Source organism: Poeciliopsis prolifica, unplaced genomic scaffold (genome assembly GCF_027474105.1).
Source record: "Poeciliopsis prolifica strain line A6 unplaced genomic scaffold, Auburn_PproV2 SCAFFOLD068, whole genome shotgun sequence".
Taxonomy (NCBI): Eukaryota; Metazoa; Chordata; class Actinopteri; order Cyprinodontiformes; family Poeciliidae; genus Poeciliopsis; species Poeciliopsis prolifica.
Genome location: NW_026562443.1, coordinates 1,415,992 through 1,434,796, shown reverse-complemented (window position 1 = coordinate 1,434,796; position 18,805 = coordinate 1,415,992). Strand labels below are relative to the sequence as shown.

Sequence of the window (18,805 nt, the reverse complement as noted above, 5' to 3'; positions counted from 1 at the left end):
TTGATTTGTCACACACAAACGAGTTCAAGAAAGTAAACTCTCTGTAAAAGGTTGATAAAATGTGCTAATCTTCGGTGAGCTTAGCACAGAGTTGGCTACCAACATGACTGCAGGGTGTCATTGTGGTGTCAGGGTTGTGTTCTCCTGGAAGGGCGGTGTCCCTTTGAGTGTGACTGCATAAATGAACGCTGCCTCCCACTCATGGTGAGGGGAGAGCAGAGAACTGACATTGTTTAAACCACGAAAGCCCTCAAGCTAGAGAAACAGGAGACTTTAATAGACCCTGAGTGTAACAGAGGACGCATCACCAGGTAGGTGTAGATGACAAATATGTGGATGTAAATGCAGGGCACAGTGACAAGATCCTAACTGAATCAGTCCTTCCATCTGTCCGTTCAACCATCACACTCCTTATGTGAGGATGGGGATGTCCAAAGCATTCCCAGGTCGTAGGAAATATAAAATCTCTAAACTGAGTTCTAGTTCTGTCCTGGAGTCTTTTTCCAGGGGGATTCACATAAAAATGGAAGGAGTTCAGCAAGTCCAAATCAGATGTCCAAATCAGCTGGTCTACTTCCTCTAGAACAGGGGTCTCAAACCCCAGTCCTCGAGGGCCGCAGTCCTGCAGCTGACCGTTATTCATCAGTAGAAATAAATATATTCAGGTTGAGGTCTTTTTCTTGCTTTCTCACAGAGAGGTCATAGTATTGATCTCCAGCTCTGAGTTTCCTAAAGTTTAAGGATTTATAAAGTAAACAAGTGGAGGGAGTATGTAATTACTTGTCAATAAGGACTGGAAATCCATATCAGCCTTTTCGCCTCTGATAAATCATAGCTTTGCAGAAATCTCTAATGAGCCAATCAGTCAGGCCTGACATGCCACTTCTCCGCTTTCACTGACTGCAAGATGGATGAGCCAGGTAAAGAAACTAATGAGCCTATTTCTAAAGGTGAACGCTTGGTTTGACCATTATGTTTGAACTTAAATAAATCTTCTGTTTTATAAAACCTCTTTGTGTGAAGAAGAAAAAAGTGCCTTCTCCTTGTGTTTGCAGCTCTGGGTTCACAGGCTGAAAGTGAAGCAAGGGCTAATTCTGTTCCTCATACCAGGTTGATAGAAAACACGGTGAGGGCTTGAATTTACAATTATTTGATATCAATCTTTCAATTTCTGCAGAGTTATAGAGTGTATAGATTTGTCACCCAGAATCCATCAGTTTGTTTTTATGACCTGCATCTATACGGGTGAAGGGAGCAAAAACACACTTGATTATGGACATGAATCAAAAGTGATAAGGCTCAACAGAAGGATGGTCAGAAACACACGATTTCTCTGGTCGCTCACTTTTATCTCATCTCATATTTTCTTTGTGTTCCGGCTTACCTGAAGGTAAACACATTACTCACAAACAACAGGGAGGATATCTGAATCCTGTTTTATATTTTATCAGATGTGACGACAACACGGAGCTGCCTCACCACAGCTCTGACGGAAAAACAAACCACCAAGGAGAGAAGTGTCGAAAGTGGTAACCAGAACGCACATTTTCTATCGAGACGACTGGCAATGGCTAAGCAACAGAAGTAGGTTTATTGTTGCAATGAATAGTTCAGGATGTGATTCAATAATTGATACTGTGGCTTGCAAGAGAATTCAAACTCCTTGAACTTACGATAGGATAAAAACTATTTTTTAACACGTTTATGGTCCAGCTTTGACTGGACCATTCCACTGCAAAAACAGTCATTTTGGCCGAGCCTCTTGTGCAAATATCTTAGCGCACTTGAAATCTGACAAACTAACTTAAAGTCAACCTGTTAGCAAGAGATAGAGGCTTGTTTTAAGTGGATAATTCCTTAATATTGATGAAAAAGTAGTAGTTCCATTGGCAGATAAAAATTTTAAGTGAAATATTCAGCCAATATAACTAGTTTTTTTCCATCAATATTAAGGAATTACAGACTTAAACAAACTCATATTTTTTTTGCTGAAAAGTTACTTGTGAGTTAGTTTTGTCTTTCTTCTACTGTACTTAGATATTTGCACAAGAAACTAAACCAAAATTATTTGGCAAGATTTTGTGGTTTTGCAGTGTATAGAATGATCACTGAACATCTTGGTGGAGATTTTCTGTTTAATAAAGATATTTCATTCCTTAACACTGGTTCTTATGCAAAACAAATCAATAAACAAACATACATTCAAGTGGAAGGCTTTTGAAGAACTTAGTATGTGTTGACCATTGTGTCGTGTCCAGTCAGCAGCGGTGTGCAGCAAGGCTGCATGAACTCACTTGTGACGATGTTCTTCGAGGCAGGCGGCCCACGCTTCTTGTTCTTCACCACCTCCAGTTTGACCTCGTACTCCTGGCCTGGACCCAGACCCGACTGCTCAAAGGTGGTCTCCGGCCGGCCGAGGGAGTTGAGGATCTCACCATCCTCCTCTTTCTGCCAACAGCAAAAAAAAAAAAAGAAAAGAAAAAAAAAATCAGTCCTCAAAGAGTAGTTCTGGCATAAAGTGTGCAGAGACGGGTATAAAAGCAGACATAAAGATGTTCTTAACCGTGTTTGGACTGGAAAGGAGGCAGGGAGTTTCTGTAATTGAATGTGGCTTTGTGCAGATCTCAGTAGCTCCCTTTGGAACAGTTTCACTCAGAAAGTCCTCAGCCTCCAAAGCTTGTACAATGATTGGATCTGTCAGGCCTTGCTAATAACTTTAACTGCTGTGTTTCACCCTCTGGTTTGGCTAGGTCATTTTCCACCGGGTTCTCAACATAATGTATGCAGCATGCTCTAATGGGAGGTGTGGGTTACAGTCGGAGTTTTACAGCAGGTCAGGCCATATCAGGTTTCACCTGGAAGAGAATGTGTGTAATTACCGAAACCGCAGCAGGTTCCTTTCATTGGGAACTTAGAAGACTCACTGTGTTTCTGAAGATGAGGTTCCATCCATCAAATGGGATGTCCAGGGGGTCCCACTGCACTTCCACTGATGTCTCTCGAACTGCCTTAAACTTAAGACCCTCGGGCTCAGGGAGATCTGAACAGGACAAAATCTCTTAACGCATCCATATCTTCTAAGCTGCATTTTGGGAGCCGCCAGGTAGAGCTTTCACTTACGTGTTGCCACTCGAGCGCTGACAGGAACGCTCTTCTTGTTGCTAAGTACAGCATAGACACTGATCAGGTACTCCACACCAGGCTCAAGCTCCTGAATGGTGGCCTCCTTCTGGTCCCCAGGCACCCGCATGTCGAGCTCCAGACCGCCAGGGGACGTGGGCACATAGGTGATCAGGTACTCTGTCACTCGCATCTCATTCTCCCAGGATAGGTCCACCGTCTCAGGAGTCACCTCCACAACAGTGAGGTCCTTGGGTGGCGAGACTGTGGAGAAACATGATTTGTGCAGTGACGAACAGTAAGGGAGTAGACTTACTGAAGGTCTGTACTTAAATACATTTTTTGAGTATCTTTACTTGTGTATTCATTTCTCGGGGGTGAACTTATGACTTTCGTCATCACTGTGTTTATAGAAAACTTGCTCTTACGCCTTCCTTTTACATAGCTTTGTAGTTTGCTGTTGGTTTTTTTATTTACTGAAATGTAATTGGCCACACTTTGCTCCTCACAAGAAGGGGAACCAATCATAGTGACCGCTATGTTTGAATTACATCATTCAAATGCTATCATTCAAACAGAAGTCAGTAATGGAGACAGTTAGAGCTCCTTCACTGTTTGATGTTTGTCAGCGTCTATGTTTAGCACATCATTACTTATAGTTGACATTGTTGCTGTTTGTGGGGAGAAAAAAAAAGTCTGTTTTTTTCTTCTTTCTTTTTGGGGAAAGAGAACATTTTAAATTAAGAAAAAAAGGCAGCGTAGACGCAGGGTGGCTCAACATACCAATACATCATCAGGTAGTTTCAGCAAGTTACATGATCTCCAGGTTTGGAGACTGCTTAAAGTCTCTAGAATTTAAACAGGGGACTTTCTCTTCAACACTTATCTTCTCATGAAAAAGATCAGTTCATGATCTTGTTCTATTTTAAGGCTTTTTACATGTCTTTACTGGGGGTAAAGATTAATAATTGTGGAGGATTCTGGACATTTCAAGCTTTTATAACTATCTGAATTGTGGACACTCTGTTGACTGGTAAAAACCTGCAGACTGTTCCCTCCGCCCTCATTCCGGATCCCTCATCCCCAAACTGTTTTCCAGAACCACATTTTGTCATTCCATCACATGATCCTGCAAAGCCATTACTGGCCATTCAAAGCCAGTGTAAACCAACTCATACATTTACTGCATAGCTGGTCGTATGAGGAAATCAACTCCAAAGTCCTGAGCTGACAGCTTCATCACTGAGAAACAGAATGCTTTATGTTGGATCCTGGACAGATTAACTTGTGTAGTCAAATGAAAACGTTTCTGCTCTGATTTGCCAATGTAAGTCAAGCGACTATATTAAATTGGATTTAATCCAAACAGTGTGAAATGGACTGAGATGACAGTTGTTGTACAATGGCACTGTACAAAACAAAATAAATCTATGTGCACTCTGCTGGAAACCACATAGACCAGTTAGTGGTTTCATTTGACAGACAGATCAAACAGCAAATGTGCAAAAAAAAACCTGCAGTTTTGTCAGTTTCTATTAACAAAGTAACATTTTGCCTTCTAAAACTATTTTTTTCTACAAACACAGTCCTTTGTGAATCACAGCTATATATTGTCACATTTCTAAAAAATAAACCTAAGTCAACCTTTTTTTTTTTTGCCAAAAGAGAGATTATTATTATTATTTTGCATAAATATTTTTTTATCAGTGGAATTTGTTTAACAAAATAAAATGATGAGGATGATTCTCAAGAACTTTTTTTGTACTCAAAGTACTTACTGTGTTTGGACTACTTGCATGAGGATCTCCATCCCAGCAGAAAATAAAAGATTTCTTTCTCCAGATCTTCAAGTTACCCTATTTTTTTTATTTATTATTTATTATTATTATTATATATTATATATTATTATTATATTATTATATTATTATTATTATTTTATTTTATTTTATTTTATTTGTGACTTTCTCTGTGGAGTCAAAAACAGACCCTAAATTCAGAAGATGCTAAGAGCCAACTCTTCTCATTGCAAAACTATCAACTGAGGAATTGCTCAGTTGAGGTATTGGGCTGTATTTTTTTTTTTTTTTTTAATTTGCCAGTGGGCTTTAGCTTTCAGATGGGGTTAGTTGTTAAACAGGGTTTAGTTCATTATTTAGTACAGTTCTTCCCCTTCTCTCTGTCCTCTTCTTTGGGTCTAGCTATGGATACATAAAGGCCACAAGAGATACAAAAACGTACAACAAAACCCCACAATATATTATTTTGACTCAAATCATTTTTCCCTTTTTTTTGCCACAAATGGTTGTAAACAGATGTCATTGTTAAAATCTATTTTAGTTAAAGTTAGAAAATACAAACTGTAGACTATTTTAAATTCATATGATTCCACTGTCAAGGTTTTTTGTTATGATTTGCAAATTGACAAGAAACAGGATGCAGAGAGTGGGGGTAAGACTAGAGACCAGGATTCAAACCCAAGATACCTGTGTGGAGGACGAGTCACAGCACATGGTCCTCATGTTCAAGCCACAAAACAATGTCAACATTTTTGCTCCTCTTGTTTCACAAAATTAGTTCTAGCTTTCTCCCAGCAAATGTTAAATTTCTACTCTAGTAATCTGATTCTAAGGATGAGAATTACTAACCTACAACAAAATACAAGTAAAAAATTCCCATTTTTATACTCTATATTTAGAGTGCAAAAAACTCTTTTCTATCCTCCTGACAGTCTTTTGCTGTTACTTAAAAAATAATGATACTGTTACTTTAAGAACTTTTAAGAACTCCATGTTTGAGAAATGATTGTAAGAGTTACACAAATGCAAATATTTTGGAAAGCGACACATCCATGATGGTCTAGCTTACCTTCAGAGCAGTCCTCTCCAATGAAGCCTTCGTCACAGACACATACTCCATTTTCACAGCGCCCCTGGTGGTGGCAGTCTTCTGGACAGCTCAGCGCAGAGCAGTCCAGCCCTGTGAAACCTTCATAACATACACAGACACCGTCTCTGCAGTGACCTCTCTCCAGGCAGTTCTTAGGGCATGTCTTCTCACTGCAGTCTTCACCAACAAAACCCTGGTGACAAACACACTGGCCGTCTACACAGCGGCCTCTGTCATGGCAGTTATTCGGACATGTTTTCTCACTACAGTCTTCGCCTGTGAAACCTTCCTGACAAACGCACTGGCCGTCTACACAGCGGCCTCTGTCATGGCAGTTATTCGGACACGACTTCTCACTGCAGTCTTCACCTTTGAACCCTTCGTGACAAATGCACTGGCCGTCTACACAGCGCCCCTTGTCGTGGCAGTTTTCAGGGCATGTCTTCTCATGGCAGTCTTCGCCTGTGAAACCCTGGTGACAAACACACTGACCGTCTACACAGCGGCCTCTGTTGTGGCAGTTCTTGGGACATGTCTTCTCACTGCAGTCCTCACCAGTGAAACCCTGGTGACAAACACACTGGCCGTCCACACAGTGACCGCGGTCCAGGCAGTCATTCGGGCAGGTCAGTTCGCTGCAGTCTTTTCCCGTAAAACCCACAAAACACACACACTTTCCGTCTACGCAATCCCCTCTTCTATGGCATTCTTTAGGACATGTCTTGATACTGCAGTCTTCACCTGCAAAGCCTTTCTTACATATGCACTGCCCATCAACACAGCGGCCCTGTTCTTTGCAGTTGTTGGGGCAGGAGAGTTCACTGCAGTCTTCCCCTTCGTATCCTATGTCACAAACGCATTCTCCGTTAATGCACTGACCCCTGTTGCTACAGTTGTCGAGGCATGAGAGGACTGAGCAATCATCACCTTCAAAGCCAGGATCACATATGCACTTCCCATTAAAGCAATGACCTCTCTCATTGCAGTTCTGGGGACAGAGAAGCTTGGAGCAGTCCTCTCCACCATAGTCTATCTGACACTTACATTGGCCGTTCACACACACGCCATGTTTGCTGCAGTTTTCATGACAGCTGAGCTCTCCACAGTCATCGCCAGTGAAGCCCTCTTCACATTCGCAGGTGCCGTTGATGCAGCGTCCTCGATCGAAGCAGTCATTAGGACAGATGATCTCAGAGCAATCAAAGCCCGTATATGGCTCGTCACAAACGCACTCGTCGTCGACACAGCGTCCACGACCCAGGCAGTTGTTAAGGCAGTTAGTCTGAGAGCAGTCTTCACCAATGAAGCCTTCTTCACAAAGACAGGACCCTTCAACACAGTGGCCGTAGTCACCACAGTCCAGCAGGCAGAGCTCAACACCACAGTCTTCCCCACCAAAACCCTCAAAGCATTCACATCTCCCATCCACACAGCGACCCTGGTCCTGGCAGTCATTAGGGCACTCTGGCTCTGTGCAGTTGGGGCCCTTCCATCCGGGTTCGCAGGAGCAGCTGCAGGTCTCCGTGCTCCAGTTTCCACGTCCGTTACAGAATGGCTTTGTGGACACTTCTCCTAATGGAAAACAGGACAAGTAAAAAGGAAGTTTATGTCAAGTACGTCAGTTGCTCAAACATGACAGCTTGCTGTGGTGAGTTTGCCAGGAGCCTTTGCTGAAACCTGCTCTGGGAAGACTATAATCAAAGACCGGCCAAGGAACAAGAGTCTTTAAACAAATGCCCAATTCAAATCTGCTGAATTCTTGCATAAATGAAAAACCTTTTGTTTTCCCAAGTTACACACGGATAGTAAATGTCATGGATGTTTTTTTTTTTTTTTTTTTTTTTTTTATTGACAGGAACAGACCAAATACTTTATTTGTAAATACCTCAAGATATGAAAGTCTGAAGCTTGATCCTGGCCTATATGTGCTAACAGACAGTGCAAATAAATGAGACCTGTTTTTATTTGTTATTGACTAAATTAATACTATTAATGTTTCTAGCAAGAAATAATTATGATTATATTTTTATTCTTTTCACAAATATCTTACTGTTAGTGTTGACAATTGTAAAAATATTTTAATAGAACATCACATTAATGATCAATATAATATTGCTGGTTGATTTGTTGGCAGTAGGTAATTTTCTGAAAAAACATTAACCAGTGGTGCATCGCGTAGCAACCAGAAAAGCATAATCACAAAAACAAATTAATTTACATTTCCTAGTTTTTAATTGCTTTTTGCATATTCACTAAAAGTCAAAGTTTTATTATGCACAAAGAAAACAATCTACAAACTTAGAAAATGTTGTAATTTCCATTTTGTCTCATGCTGACATTTCCCATCAATTTTAATGCAATCTGTCCTCGACAGATGCTTCCTGTCAGCTGCCTTCCTCTGCTAACTGTCGCTCCTCTATAGTAAAGCCAACAGCAAATTCTACAGATATCCACATTAACATCAGGATACAAATTCACATGACTCCCATAGGAGATGATACATCACCTGTAAAAATGGGACTCTGGTTTGGACTTACAGCTGCTGTTTTTGTATCTCTTCCTTTTGCGTCATTTTCTTTCCTACTGGACTCTCATTGGTTCAGTTAGAAAAGCGTTTTAGGGCGAAAAATACATTTTATTGCTGTCCACCTACAGTGCCTCGAAAAAATATGCATACTTTTTTTGTGTGTGACCAACAAAATGTCATGCAGTTGATAGTACTGGTGCATATGGTGCACCAGTACTATCAACTTATTCGTCAACTTTATCGTGATACTATCAACTGATACAGTTGACAGTATCATTTGACACTATCAACTGTATCAAATGAGTCACTTTCCTCAAAAATCTCATAAATACTGCTTTATGAAAATATGTAATTGTTTTGAAAATTTATTAAAAATAAACAAAAACAATTACACTTTCATTAGTATCCAGAGTGTTTGTTGACAAAGTTCAACATTGAGGTGTCATCACTAATCGGCCTTCAGAGGTCACTACAGCTCAACTGGAATCCGTCTGTGATAAATTTAGTAGATTGGACTTGATTTGGAATGGCATACACCTGTCCATGTAAAGTCAGAGGTCAAACACCAAGCACAAAGTCAGAGCAACTGGTTCTAGACCTCAGAGACAGGACAGTCTTGAGGCATAAATCTGAGGAAGGATCCAGAAACATTACAATGCAAACACTACGGCCTCCATCGTTGACCATTGATAGAGCTGCAGGGTTCCTCTCTCTGATTGTGGAGAGAGGAGAACCTTCCAGTCGGAAAATTGCCTCTGCAGCAATCCACCAATCAGCCTGGATTGTACGGCAGCCAGATGAAGGCCACTCCTTATTAAAAGGCTTATGGCAGTGAGTCTGGAGTTCACCAACGGCACCAGAACGATCTCAGACCAACAGGAACATTCACTGGTCTGATTATACAGAGTCTGTGGTATGCATCATGTTTGAAGCAATCTCCATACTCTGTGATAATACCAACACAATGTGGTGGGATCCAAAAAAGCTGGTCAGACAGCTCCAACATGTTCGTGGGCAGTCGGGTGGAGTGGGTGGCGTTGTTGTTCTATCACTTAAAATCTTAATAGCAATCTCTGATCTCGGTTTGTGTATTATTGTAGAAAGCTGCAGACGTACCTGTAGCCTGAGCTCCACAACAGCCGCCTCCACTGGAGCACTGCTCCCTCAGACTAGACAACTCAGACTCCAACATCTCCAGTCTGCTCAGGATGTCTTTGATGTCCGGCAGCTGGTTGTCACAGCCACAGGCTTGTTTGGGGATGTTGATACGGTGAGTGAAAACGATCTGGTTGTCGCCGTCGACCGTGTGCTCCATGTGTTCGGTGCTCTGCATGTCCATCGAGGTGCTCTTGTGCTTGGCACCGCCCCCACCAGGCAAGTCAAGGTCCACAGAGCAGAGGGAGGTGGAGGGAACGTTGATGTTGTAGACGTGGTTGAACACCACAGGCTGGTCTGGATGGGGGAGAGTCAGGTTCTCTTGGGTTTTCTTAGGCGTCAGGGTCTCCCTCCGGTGGCGGATGACCAGGCCAGCGGTGGAGAGTTGGATCAGTATGGCTGTGGTGAGGCAGCTCAAGAGGAAACCATTCACCCCCATAGTGACACCCGTGGAGATAAGAAGCAGCTGAGTGTAAAAGGGATGTGCTCTGCTTTTAGATCTGTAGAAAAACAGTACAAACACATGGAGACATTACTTTTAGCAAGCAGATAACATTGCAGCAGCAACACTGGACAAACTTTTCCATGCACTCGTGGCAATGAATGCCTTTAATTTATTTTTTATTTTTTATTTGAAACATTAAATTTTATGGTAGAATGACCATTCAAGGGACAGCATTATGTTTTTCCTGGTATATAATGCCATTATATAGCACAACCAAGTAAATATTTTACCTTCAGTTGTTATAAAAGTACTATATATCAAATAACATCTTAAAAGAAATTTGACTTTGTAATTGAATGCCTTAAAACTGGGTCTATCTCTTTAAGAAGCTGCTTCTCTTTCTGAAACTCGTAGCAGGACATCATCACAACATGGCTCCTCTATCAACCCTTTAACAATATTACAGAAGCAGTTCCACCAGGTGTTTGCTAATTGCTACTGGCTAGTCTAAAGGAGCTGCATGGGGGGAGCTGGTCTGTAAGGTGGAAGCTTGAAAGCTGCAGTTCAAAGAAGGAGCTATGCAGATCTAAATCCACCTAGGTGTTTTGCACAGCTGAATGGTTGCCATGGAGATTTTAAAAAAATCTCAAAGAACGTCATTCCATGTATGTGTTTTATGAGGGAATAACATTATAATGCAAAGCTCAAAAAAGTCCCTTTACACATACAACTTCTGTGAGTTTTAAGACTAACTCCCCAGCACATGTTTAATTTGTTGGTGAATTTCTTGATCCCCAAATTTAAAGCATTCCTCAGGTAGACTCTCAGCCTCTTCTCATATCCCAAACCACTTCTGAAGTGTTCGGGAACATATCTGGCTGGTAGTCCAAACTGTGGCAAGGTTTTACCCAAAACGTCATCGTCATTAAACACGATGGACCACACGGTGGACTAGAGGCCTGATGGAACCATGAAACCTTCAGCCTGTCATAAACAAGACGATGTTGTAACTCCAGTGGTCCTATCCACACTGCAGTTTGGCATCAACATAAACTGAGAAGGTGTCGACTGCGAGAGGAAATAAAGATGAAACAACCATCAAGCATCATCTAATGGGAAAATGACCCCAACACATCAAAACTACTTTAGGAGAATATGTTTTAGTTGTTTTTTTTTTTTTCTAAAATAAAAAAAATACAAGAAACTGGATATTGGACAATCACATGCTGTCAGAATTAATATAGCAAACTGTAAAAAGAAATTAGAATAAAAAAAACTGCATCAGGAGATAAAGCAGAATAGTCTGAAGCCTCTAGAGTTTCCCAACCTTAATCATATTGAAACATTTTGAATTATGTTGAGAGCCGAGGTCCATGGAAGAAAACCAACTAATTACATTAAATCTACTACTTCCCACACATAAAAAAAAGAAAAAAAAAGATTTATTTTCTTTTTTTTTTTCATATTTAGTAAATCGATTTGTCCAAATTATATCAGGACATTAATCACAAATATTCTGGATTGACATATTTAGTGAATCCACACAACTAAATATGTGGGTCAGGGTGTTTGTAGCACTTTGAACCTTCGTGTCTGAAAAGAAAGTTAGACTTGTTCTTTAAGTACTCACCCTGCAATTGTTCTGTGTAAAATGGTGAAACACCTTTTACACAAACTGTTACATGTTTTCTTTTCTGACTTGTTTTAATCACTCATTTTTACAACACTGCCCTCAATCACACATGTACATTCCTCTGCAGGGAGAACAGCTGGAGTGAGACATGTCCCACTAAAAACAATTAACCTCCATCTGTCCCCCCTGACAAAGAGACACCTCTGATCTCATTCCTGCCTCTGACCCATGAGGCCCCTGTGCTCCCAGTGGAGAAGACACACATTTAGTGGATAAAGTCTGATTTTCTCTCCTCAATTCCTTCAAGGACCGAGAGCAACAATTACTTCAGTCGTGGCACGTTACCTGGAGGCTCTATGAAAAGCTTTTTTTTTTTTTTTTCTGAATAGGTTCAAAATGATTGCAGTGACAGAAATAGCCATGGCAACACCTGCAAGGCAACAAGCCTCTTCTGCTCTCCCAGGTCCAAACCACAGCCCAAACTGGCAGATTAATGTCGGTGTGTTTAAAGCATCTGTGGGCTTCCTGTAAAGGCAACAAGCGCTTGTTAACGCCACACACCGGCTGATGAGCATTCCTGGACCATTTCACGAGGCTTCTGGGTTCCTCTATTAGTCTGTGAGCCCAATACGATGGTCATTATAGCTTTACAGGAGACATCTTTACTGTACGTCATGCCTGGATGGGACAAAGCTTAAAGCGGCAGTATTATGTGTTTTCCAGTTATATGGTGCCATTTATTTTAGCACAATGAGGTAACTATGTTAACTTCTGTTATAAAAATGCTCTATAGTCCCAATATGACACAAAAGAAATTTGACCTTGCAATTTAAAGCTTTGAAATTGGGCCTCTGTCCCTTTAAAAACTTCTGCTTTTTCTGAAACTCCACCTTAAGGAAGTCATCACAACATGGCTCCTCTATCAACCCTTTAACAACATTTTTACCAGCGTTGCACTGAGGAGCTCACAGAATGAGCTCAGAAGACGAACAGTTCCACCAGCTGTTTGCTAATTGCTGCTGGCTAGTATGAAGGAGCCGAGTGGGGCAGGAACCAGCAGCTCTGAGGAGGAGCTGTGTCCTGGAAGGGAGCGCTGTAGGTGTTTTACACAGCTGAATGGTTGCCATGGGAGATTAAAGGATTTCTCAAACATGCATGAAATGATAAAAGCAACACTCCAGGTGAGAGAATAACATAATAACATAATGTAAAGATAAAAATAACTGACATAATACTGCCCATTTAAGCAGTATTATGCTCCACTTTGTTTTTTCTATCTGCTTTTTCTCTTTCAGAAATGTCAAATTCAGCTTTACAATAATAATAAAATATCTGCAGCAGCTAGAGGAATGCTTGTCTCTATAGTGTGATTCATAATTGAAAAGTTGGACATCAGCATAACCAATGGTTTGTCAGCAGTGCGACCACAGCATAGAGAGGAAGTGAGCATGTAGATCCGTTTCCTCCTCATTTTTTTCTGGAGAAAGCCTGGTTTCCATAATTGCGCTCTTTATCCACCTTGCAGAGACGCTGACTCTGATCGTTTTCTTCCTCCAATAAAACTGCTGTGTGCCTTGGCAGCTCTAAAGGTTAACAGCTGCTGCCAGCAGCCAGCTTAAAAATGTCCTCCTAAGCAGACAGGAGGTAGGCTGTGTATGCTGGGCATTGTTCATTCTAAGCCTGAGGTGGAGAATGGAAGACTGGATTTGATCAGCATCTCATGACACCAGGCTGTCGGATTTGCTTTATATATACATATGTGATACTGCAAAAGGCTCACATAAAAAGTCATTTTAGCGAATCACTTATATGGTGTGAAGGTGAGCCTCTTCCAGGGTTGTCCAAATTTAGCAACCCTAAATGCTAAACTTGGGGTTGGACCTTACTCCTCTATAATAATAATAATAATAATAATAATAATAATAATAATAATAATAATAATAATAATAATAATAATAATAATAATAATAATAATAATAATAATAATAGTAATTATTATTATTATTATTATTATTATTATTATTATTATTATTATTATTGTCACTGTTCTGATTACAGATACTCTCAGTGAGTGCCAGTTGGAGACATCCTCAAAGGAAGCGGACTCCAGGAGTGTAGCCATTGTTACGGGAATGGCAAATAGGGATCCAAATAAACAAACTATCTCGACTCTAATCTGCTTCTTGTTCTCTAAAAAGAACAGATGGATTAATACAGAGGCCTGTTGTACACTTTGCTTCATTCAGAGGTTCTGGGTTCTCTGCTGTTGAGAAACCATTGCTTCCTAGAGTCATGGAGTCTGGTGAGGTTTTGAATTTTACCCAATCGCTATCGTTTGGCTGTGTTGTATGTAATGTGCCAGTTCGACGCTATGATGCTTAGTGGAAATTGCCTGCACTGTAAACAACCATCCTCCAGTGGGAAACAAGAAGTGCTGATCCGAATGAGGCAGCTATTTATGCTAATTCAATGTTTCGAAATGTGGTGAAGACGCTGACAATGCTAACGCTGCAGAGAGGCTACAATTGGAAAACAGCTCAGAAAATCAACTTCATCAACTTCTCTTTTTGTTTGCTGATTGGCCCGGTAGAAATTCTACCAGAGTAAATCCAAGTCAATGTCTGTAAAGCCAGATTTTAATGCTAAACAAAGACCAAAAGTTAGATGGCTTCAAAATGTTCCTTTAATTAGGGGTAACCTAGTAAAGGGTTTGAATTCACATACAAACCACATGTTTTAGAATACAAAACATCATTCTGTAAGTCATAGTCATAAATTGTTTCTTGCTGGTCTGTCGTATGAAAATCTCAATACAATATATACCGCTGGTTGTCGTAATGTCACAGTTTCCAAAGAAGCATAAGGTAGAAATAGTTAGGCAATGCGAACTGATGCAGCAAGTCCTTACAATATGGACCTTTGGGGTCCACCAGCACCTTTTCTATTCTAAATTGAGCAACACACACACAAGAACAAAAGCAGTCAGAGCCCAGACATCACAAACAAAGGATTAAACAGCCAGAAAATTGCTTTGAGTGGCTGCTCAGGTTTTAGCTCTGGGAGGACGGTTGGCTTCTCCACTTCTTTAAGGCTGGCTGCTCTCCACATGGACCGCAGTGCTAAACCAGCCCATGTTATATGCACGACGAGTCTCTGTCTCTGGTGAAACTCTGCACTGCCCAGAAATAAATAAAGAGAAGAAACATCCAATCTGAGAAGATATTTTGATTAGATCCTTTTTCTCTCTCCTGTCTGCCATCAGCAGCTCCATAATGTGAGGAAGAACAATATGATTGTGAGAATGTGAGTGTGACCCTGAGAAACACTGAGCTGATCTCTCTGCTTGGACTTCCTTCATAGGCGCCCCGTGGCCCTGGCAGTATGCTAATGCAGCTGGTTGCTGGCACCGGAGACACGGACTTGATGCAGTCTGACTACTGCTTTGTTGCTCCCTCACTTGGTTGTGTTTCATAGTTAGCTTAGTAAACAGCCGCAGAGCCTGTAGTGCACCTCACAGTTGGACTTGAAGAGAATTTTAGCGGGGGGAAAACCTGCTGGCACGCATGAAGCTGCTGCCACTGATCTAAACAACCCTGTTGTGATTGAATTCTGGGCAAACACTTACAGTTTCATGGCCCACACAGAGGAGGGCTGGGAATGCTTCAGCTAGGCTTCGTTTCCAAAGAAACTGGCTCTGTCAGGAAAGTAAATGGATTTTATGGTTTCAAAGTGGATTAAAGCAAATAGGTGCAGCGATCAGACACGTCTGTGTTTTCCATCCAAACCTTAACAACTTTCCTAACACATAATGCATCTCGGGTATAAATCAATCAGAAATGAATTATAGTAGATTTTATAATTAAAGGGGAAGTATTAAGTGTTTTCCAGGCACCAAGTACCACCTTATAGCACACTCAGGTAACTATGTTCACTTCAGTTTAAAAAACAAAAGCGACAGATCAAATATGATTAAAAAGAAATATGAGTTTGGAATTTAGGACCTTGAAATTGGGCTTGTGTCTCTTTAAAAACTCTTTCTGTAACTCAGCCTTCAAGAAGTCATCACAACATGGCTCCTCTTTGAACCATTTAACAATGTTTTTTTAACTAGTGCTCCACTGAAAAGTAGCTCTTATAATGAGCTCAGCTGATGTTCAGTTCCACCAGGTCTTTGCTGAATGCTGCTAGCTAGTCTGAAGGAGCTGAGTGAAGGGGTTGCAGTATGGGTTGTTGCTTTGTGAGGTTGAACCTTGCAGCTCAGAGGAGGAGCTACGCTTGGAAGGCGGAGTTAGATCCACCCAGGCGTTTTGTACAGCCGAATGGTTGCCATGTAGATTTAAGAATTTCTCAAACATGCAAGAAAAAACCAAAGCAACATGCCGGGTATGTTTTTAATGAGGGACTAACTTTGTAACACCATGCAAAGCTCTAAAAAGTTGATTTTACATAATACTGACCCTTCTTGGTAAAGGGAGTTTTTCCAATCTGGAGAACAAATGCATATTAAAATGGCAGCTTTGTGAACACTTTCTACTTTGAAACAGTAGCAGACATGGTAGAAAACATTTTGACTATTCTTCTGTCATCTTGGAGAAATAATCATCTGAAATCACCATCAGCATTCCAAAGCTTTATAAGACCTTTTTTTTCAGTAAACTACAGGAATTTAAATTTCAAATAAACACATCACAAACATATTGCACTGAAAAAGTTCTGCTGTTGATGCCTGTTGCTATGTGTTTATAATAGCGTCGCATTGGTTATAGTTTTAAAGTTTTTATTGTTGGTCTCCTGCAATGTATAAAAATATTGACGTGTTTATATGCACGTTGCATCTCTTGCAGTTTAAACTGCCTGCTGACTTGGCCGGGGAACGGTCATATAAAAGAGATTTTAGGACTCCGGAGTCCTATCTGCTGGTTAAAAAGTTGAATAAAATAAATAAGCAGCCACAGCTTCTTCACCAGGGAGAAATTTGAGGAGCTAAGGTTACACACTTAGAACAATGAGCTGCAGCAAGGGGAATTCTAGCAGGAGATACAGGAAATATATTTTTGAGACAGTTTGTTCATGGAGAGCTGACAGCTGTCCATCCTGTTATGCAAATATTTACATTTTAAATGTAAATATCAGACTTCCATTTTAAGAAAGCAAATATTTTAAACAATGATGCAACATGTACTGTATTCTCACAACTCAAAAGAGCCTGTCATTGTTTTTATGGACATTTGTGCCTGTCAAGTAAAGAAGTTCTGATTCAGTCCCATGGTCAAGGTTCAAGTCTGATTTTTAAGTGATTAGTGTCAGAGTGGTAAAAACTACCCATGACCCACTTGTTGTTTCTATTCACCATGAAATAGAACAAAATGAAATTACAAAAGTACATTTGCTTAAAGGAATCAATCAATCAATCAATCAATCAATCAATCAATCAGTCAATCGATTTTATTTGTAAAACACATTTCAGCAGCAAGGCATTTCAAAATGCTTAACATCATAACAAACATAAAAACACAAAGTCATGCAACATAGACTCAACAATCAAAACATGACATTAAGTCAAGTGCCATCATTAAATTCGTAATTGATTCCGTTTCAAATCCAATTCTAAACAGGTGGGTTTTAGTTGAGATTTAAAGGAAGTCAGTGTTTCAGCTGTTTTATAGTTTTCTGAAAGTTTGTTCCAAATTTGTGGTGCATAAAGGTGAATGCTGCTTCTCCTCATTTGGTTCTGGTTCTGCTCTGCATCCCCAGAACCAGAACCTGAGGGGTCCGGAAGGGTGATATGACAACAGCAGATTTTCAATGTATTGTGGTGCTAAACCGTTCAGTGATTTATAACCTAACAACTGAAAGTCTATTCTTTGAGCTACAGGGAGGCAGTGAAGGGACTTTATAACTGGTGTCATGTGCTCTATCTTCCTGGTTTTAGTGAGAACACAAGAAACAAGCCAATGTTTGAAAAAAAATTAAATAAAAATTGGGGACTAAAAAAATTTATGTGGAGATTTTTCAGCCACATCTCAGTAGATGTATTTCACAGAATTGCACTGGAAATATATATATATATTTTTTTCCATTAAACACAAAATGCCAATGTTATGAAATAGGAGAAAATGTTTCTGTAAAAAAAAAAAAAATGCACACCAGTACTTAAAACTAAATTAATGTGTGGGATGAATTAGCAACAAGTCATATCAAAACAGAGACAGACATAGCCAAGCCGAGCCAAGCAGCAAAACTCTTTCAGATAAAAGATGAAGATTTGGATACTTCAGTTCAGCTACATCTGTAGAAATAAATGATTGATTTTTGCGACTTAACTGTTGGAGTTGGAGCAGCAGATTGTGACTGACCTGTAAAAATCCCTCAGGGAAAAATATCTGTTGCAAAAGAGGGACTGTCACTTAGGAATATCACTTCTCAAAAGGTTAGATTCTATGCAATCAGAATATTAATGCAGACCATGATGTGTGTTATTGTACAGAATATGCAGAGCATGATTTAATCAGATTGGGATTTTGTCATTTTGTTAATATGACAATATATTTTCCAGTTCATTTCGATATTGGCTCTCATATGTGATCCATGAGTCACATACAAATATGTATTTACACAAGAGACAGAGCCAACAAATATGATCCACAAAGTGCCGTGAGTGCAAATCTCCCACTGGAGACTGGCCTAAAGATCTGCAGGGAAAGAGAGGTTAATCTGGTTTCCATTTGGACGAGTTTTCTGCTACGGAAAATAACGTCTGGAAGGATGATGACATTAGCAGCGGTATCCTTCCCTCCTACTCATCTTTTTTGGAAGAAAAAAAATCAGTTTGCTGTTGGTTGGCTTAAAGATCGATGAGCAGACGTTCCGTGTTCCTCCCGAAGAGATACGCAGCAGTCCGAACTTTCTGTCTCCGCCAGGACCCCATGCTGACTAACTTAATCATCACCGTGGTGCACCTTTCCTGAGACCTCCACCATATGGCAGCTCTAAGATAAATCAGAACAAAAAATATCCCTGGGCAAGCATTCGGCAGAAA

The 18,805-nt window shown here is 40.4% G+C and overlaps 1 protein-coding gene across 3 annotated transcripts in view; it reads right to left on the bottom strand.

Annotated features, from left to right (window-relative positions):
* Positions 1 to 18,805, bottom strand: part of tncb (tenascin Cb) — a 102,337-nt gene that overhangs the window by 29,941 nt on the left and 53,591 nt on the right. For all 3 annotated transcript variants that reach the window (XM_055020495.1, XM_055020496.1, XM_055020494.1), the window contains 5 exons: positions 9,650 to 10,188; positions 5,986 to 7,578; positions 3,121 to 3,384; positions 2,925 to 3,040; positions 2,295 to 2,448 (listed from right to left, as the gene is read on the bottom strand). In XM_055020495.1, coding sequence (XP_054876470.1) covers positions 2,295 to 2,448; positions 2,925 to 3,040; positions 3,121 to 3,384; positions 5,986 to 7,578; positions 9,650 to 10,127 — 2,605 coding nt within the window. In that variant the 5' untranslated portion in view covers positions 10,128 to 10,188. The remainder of the gene's footprint in view (positions 1 to 2,294; positions 2,449 to 2,924; positions 3,041 to 3,120; positions 3,385 to 5,985; positions 7,579 to 9,649; positions 10,189 to 18,805) is intronic.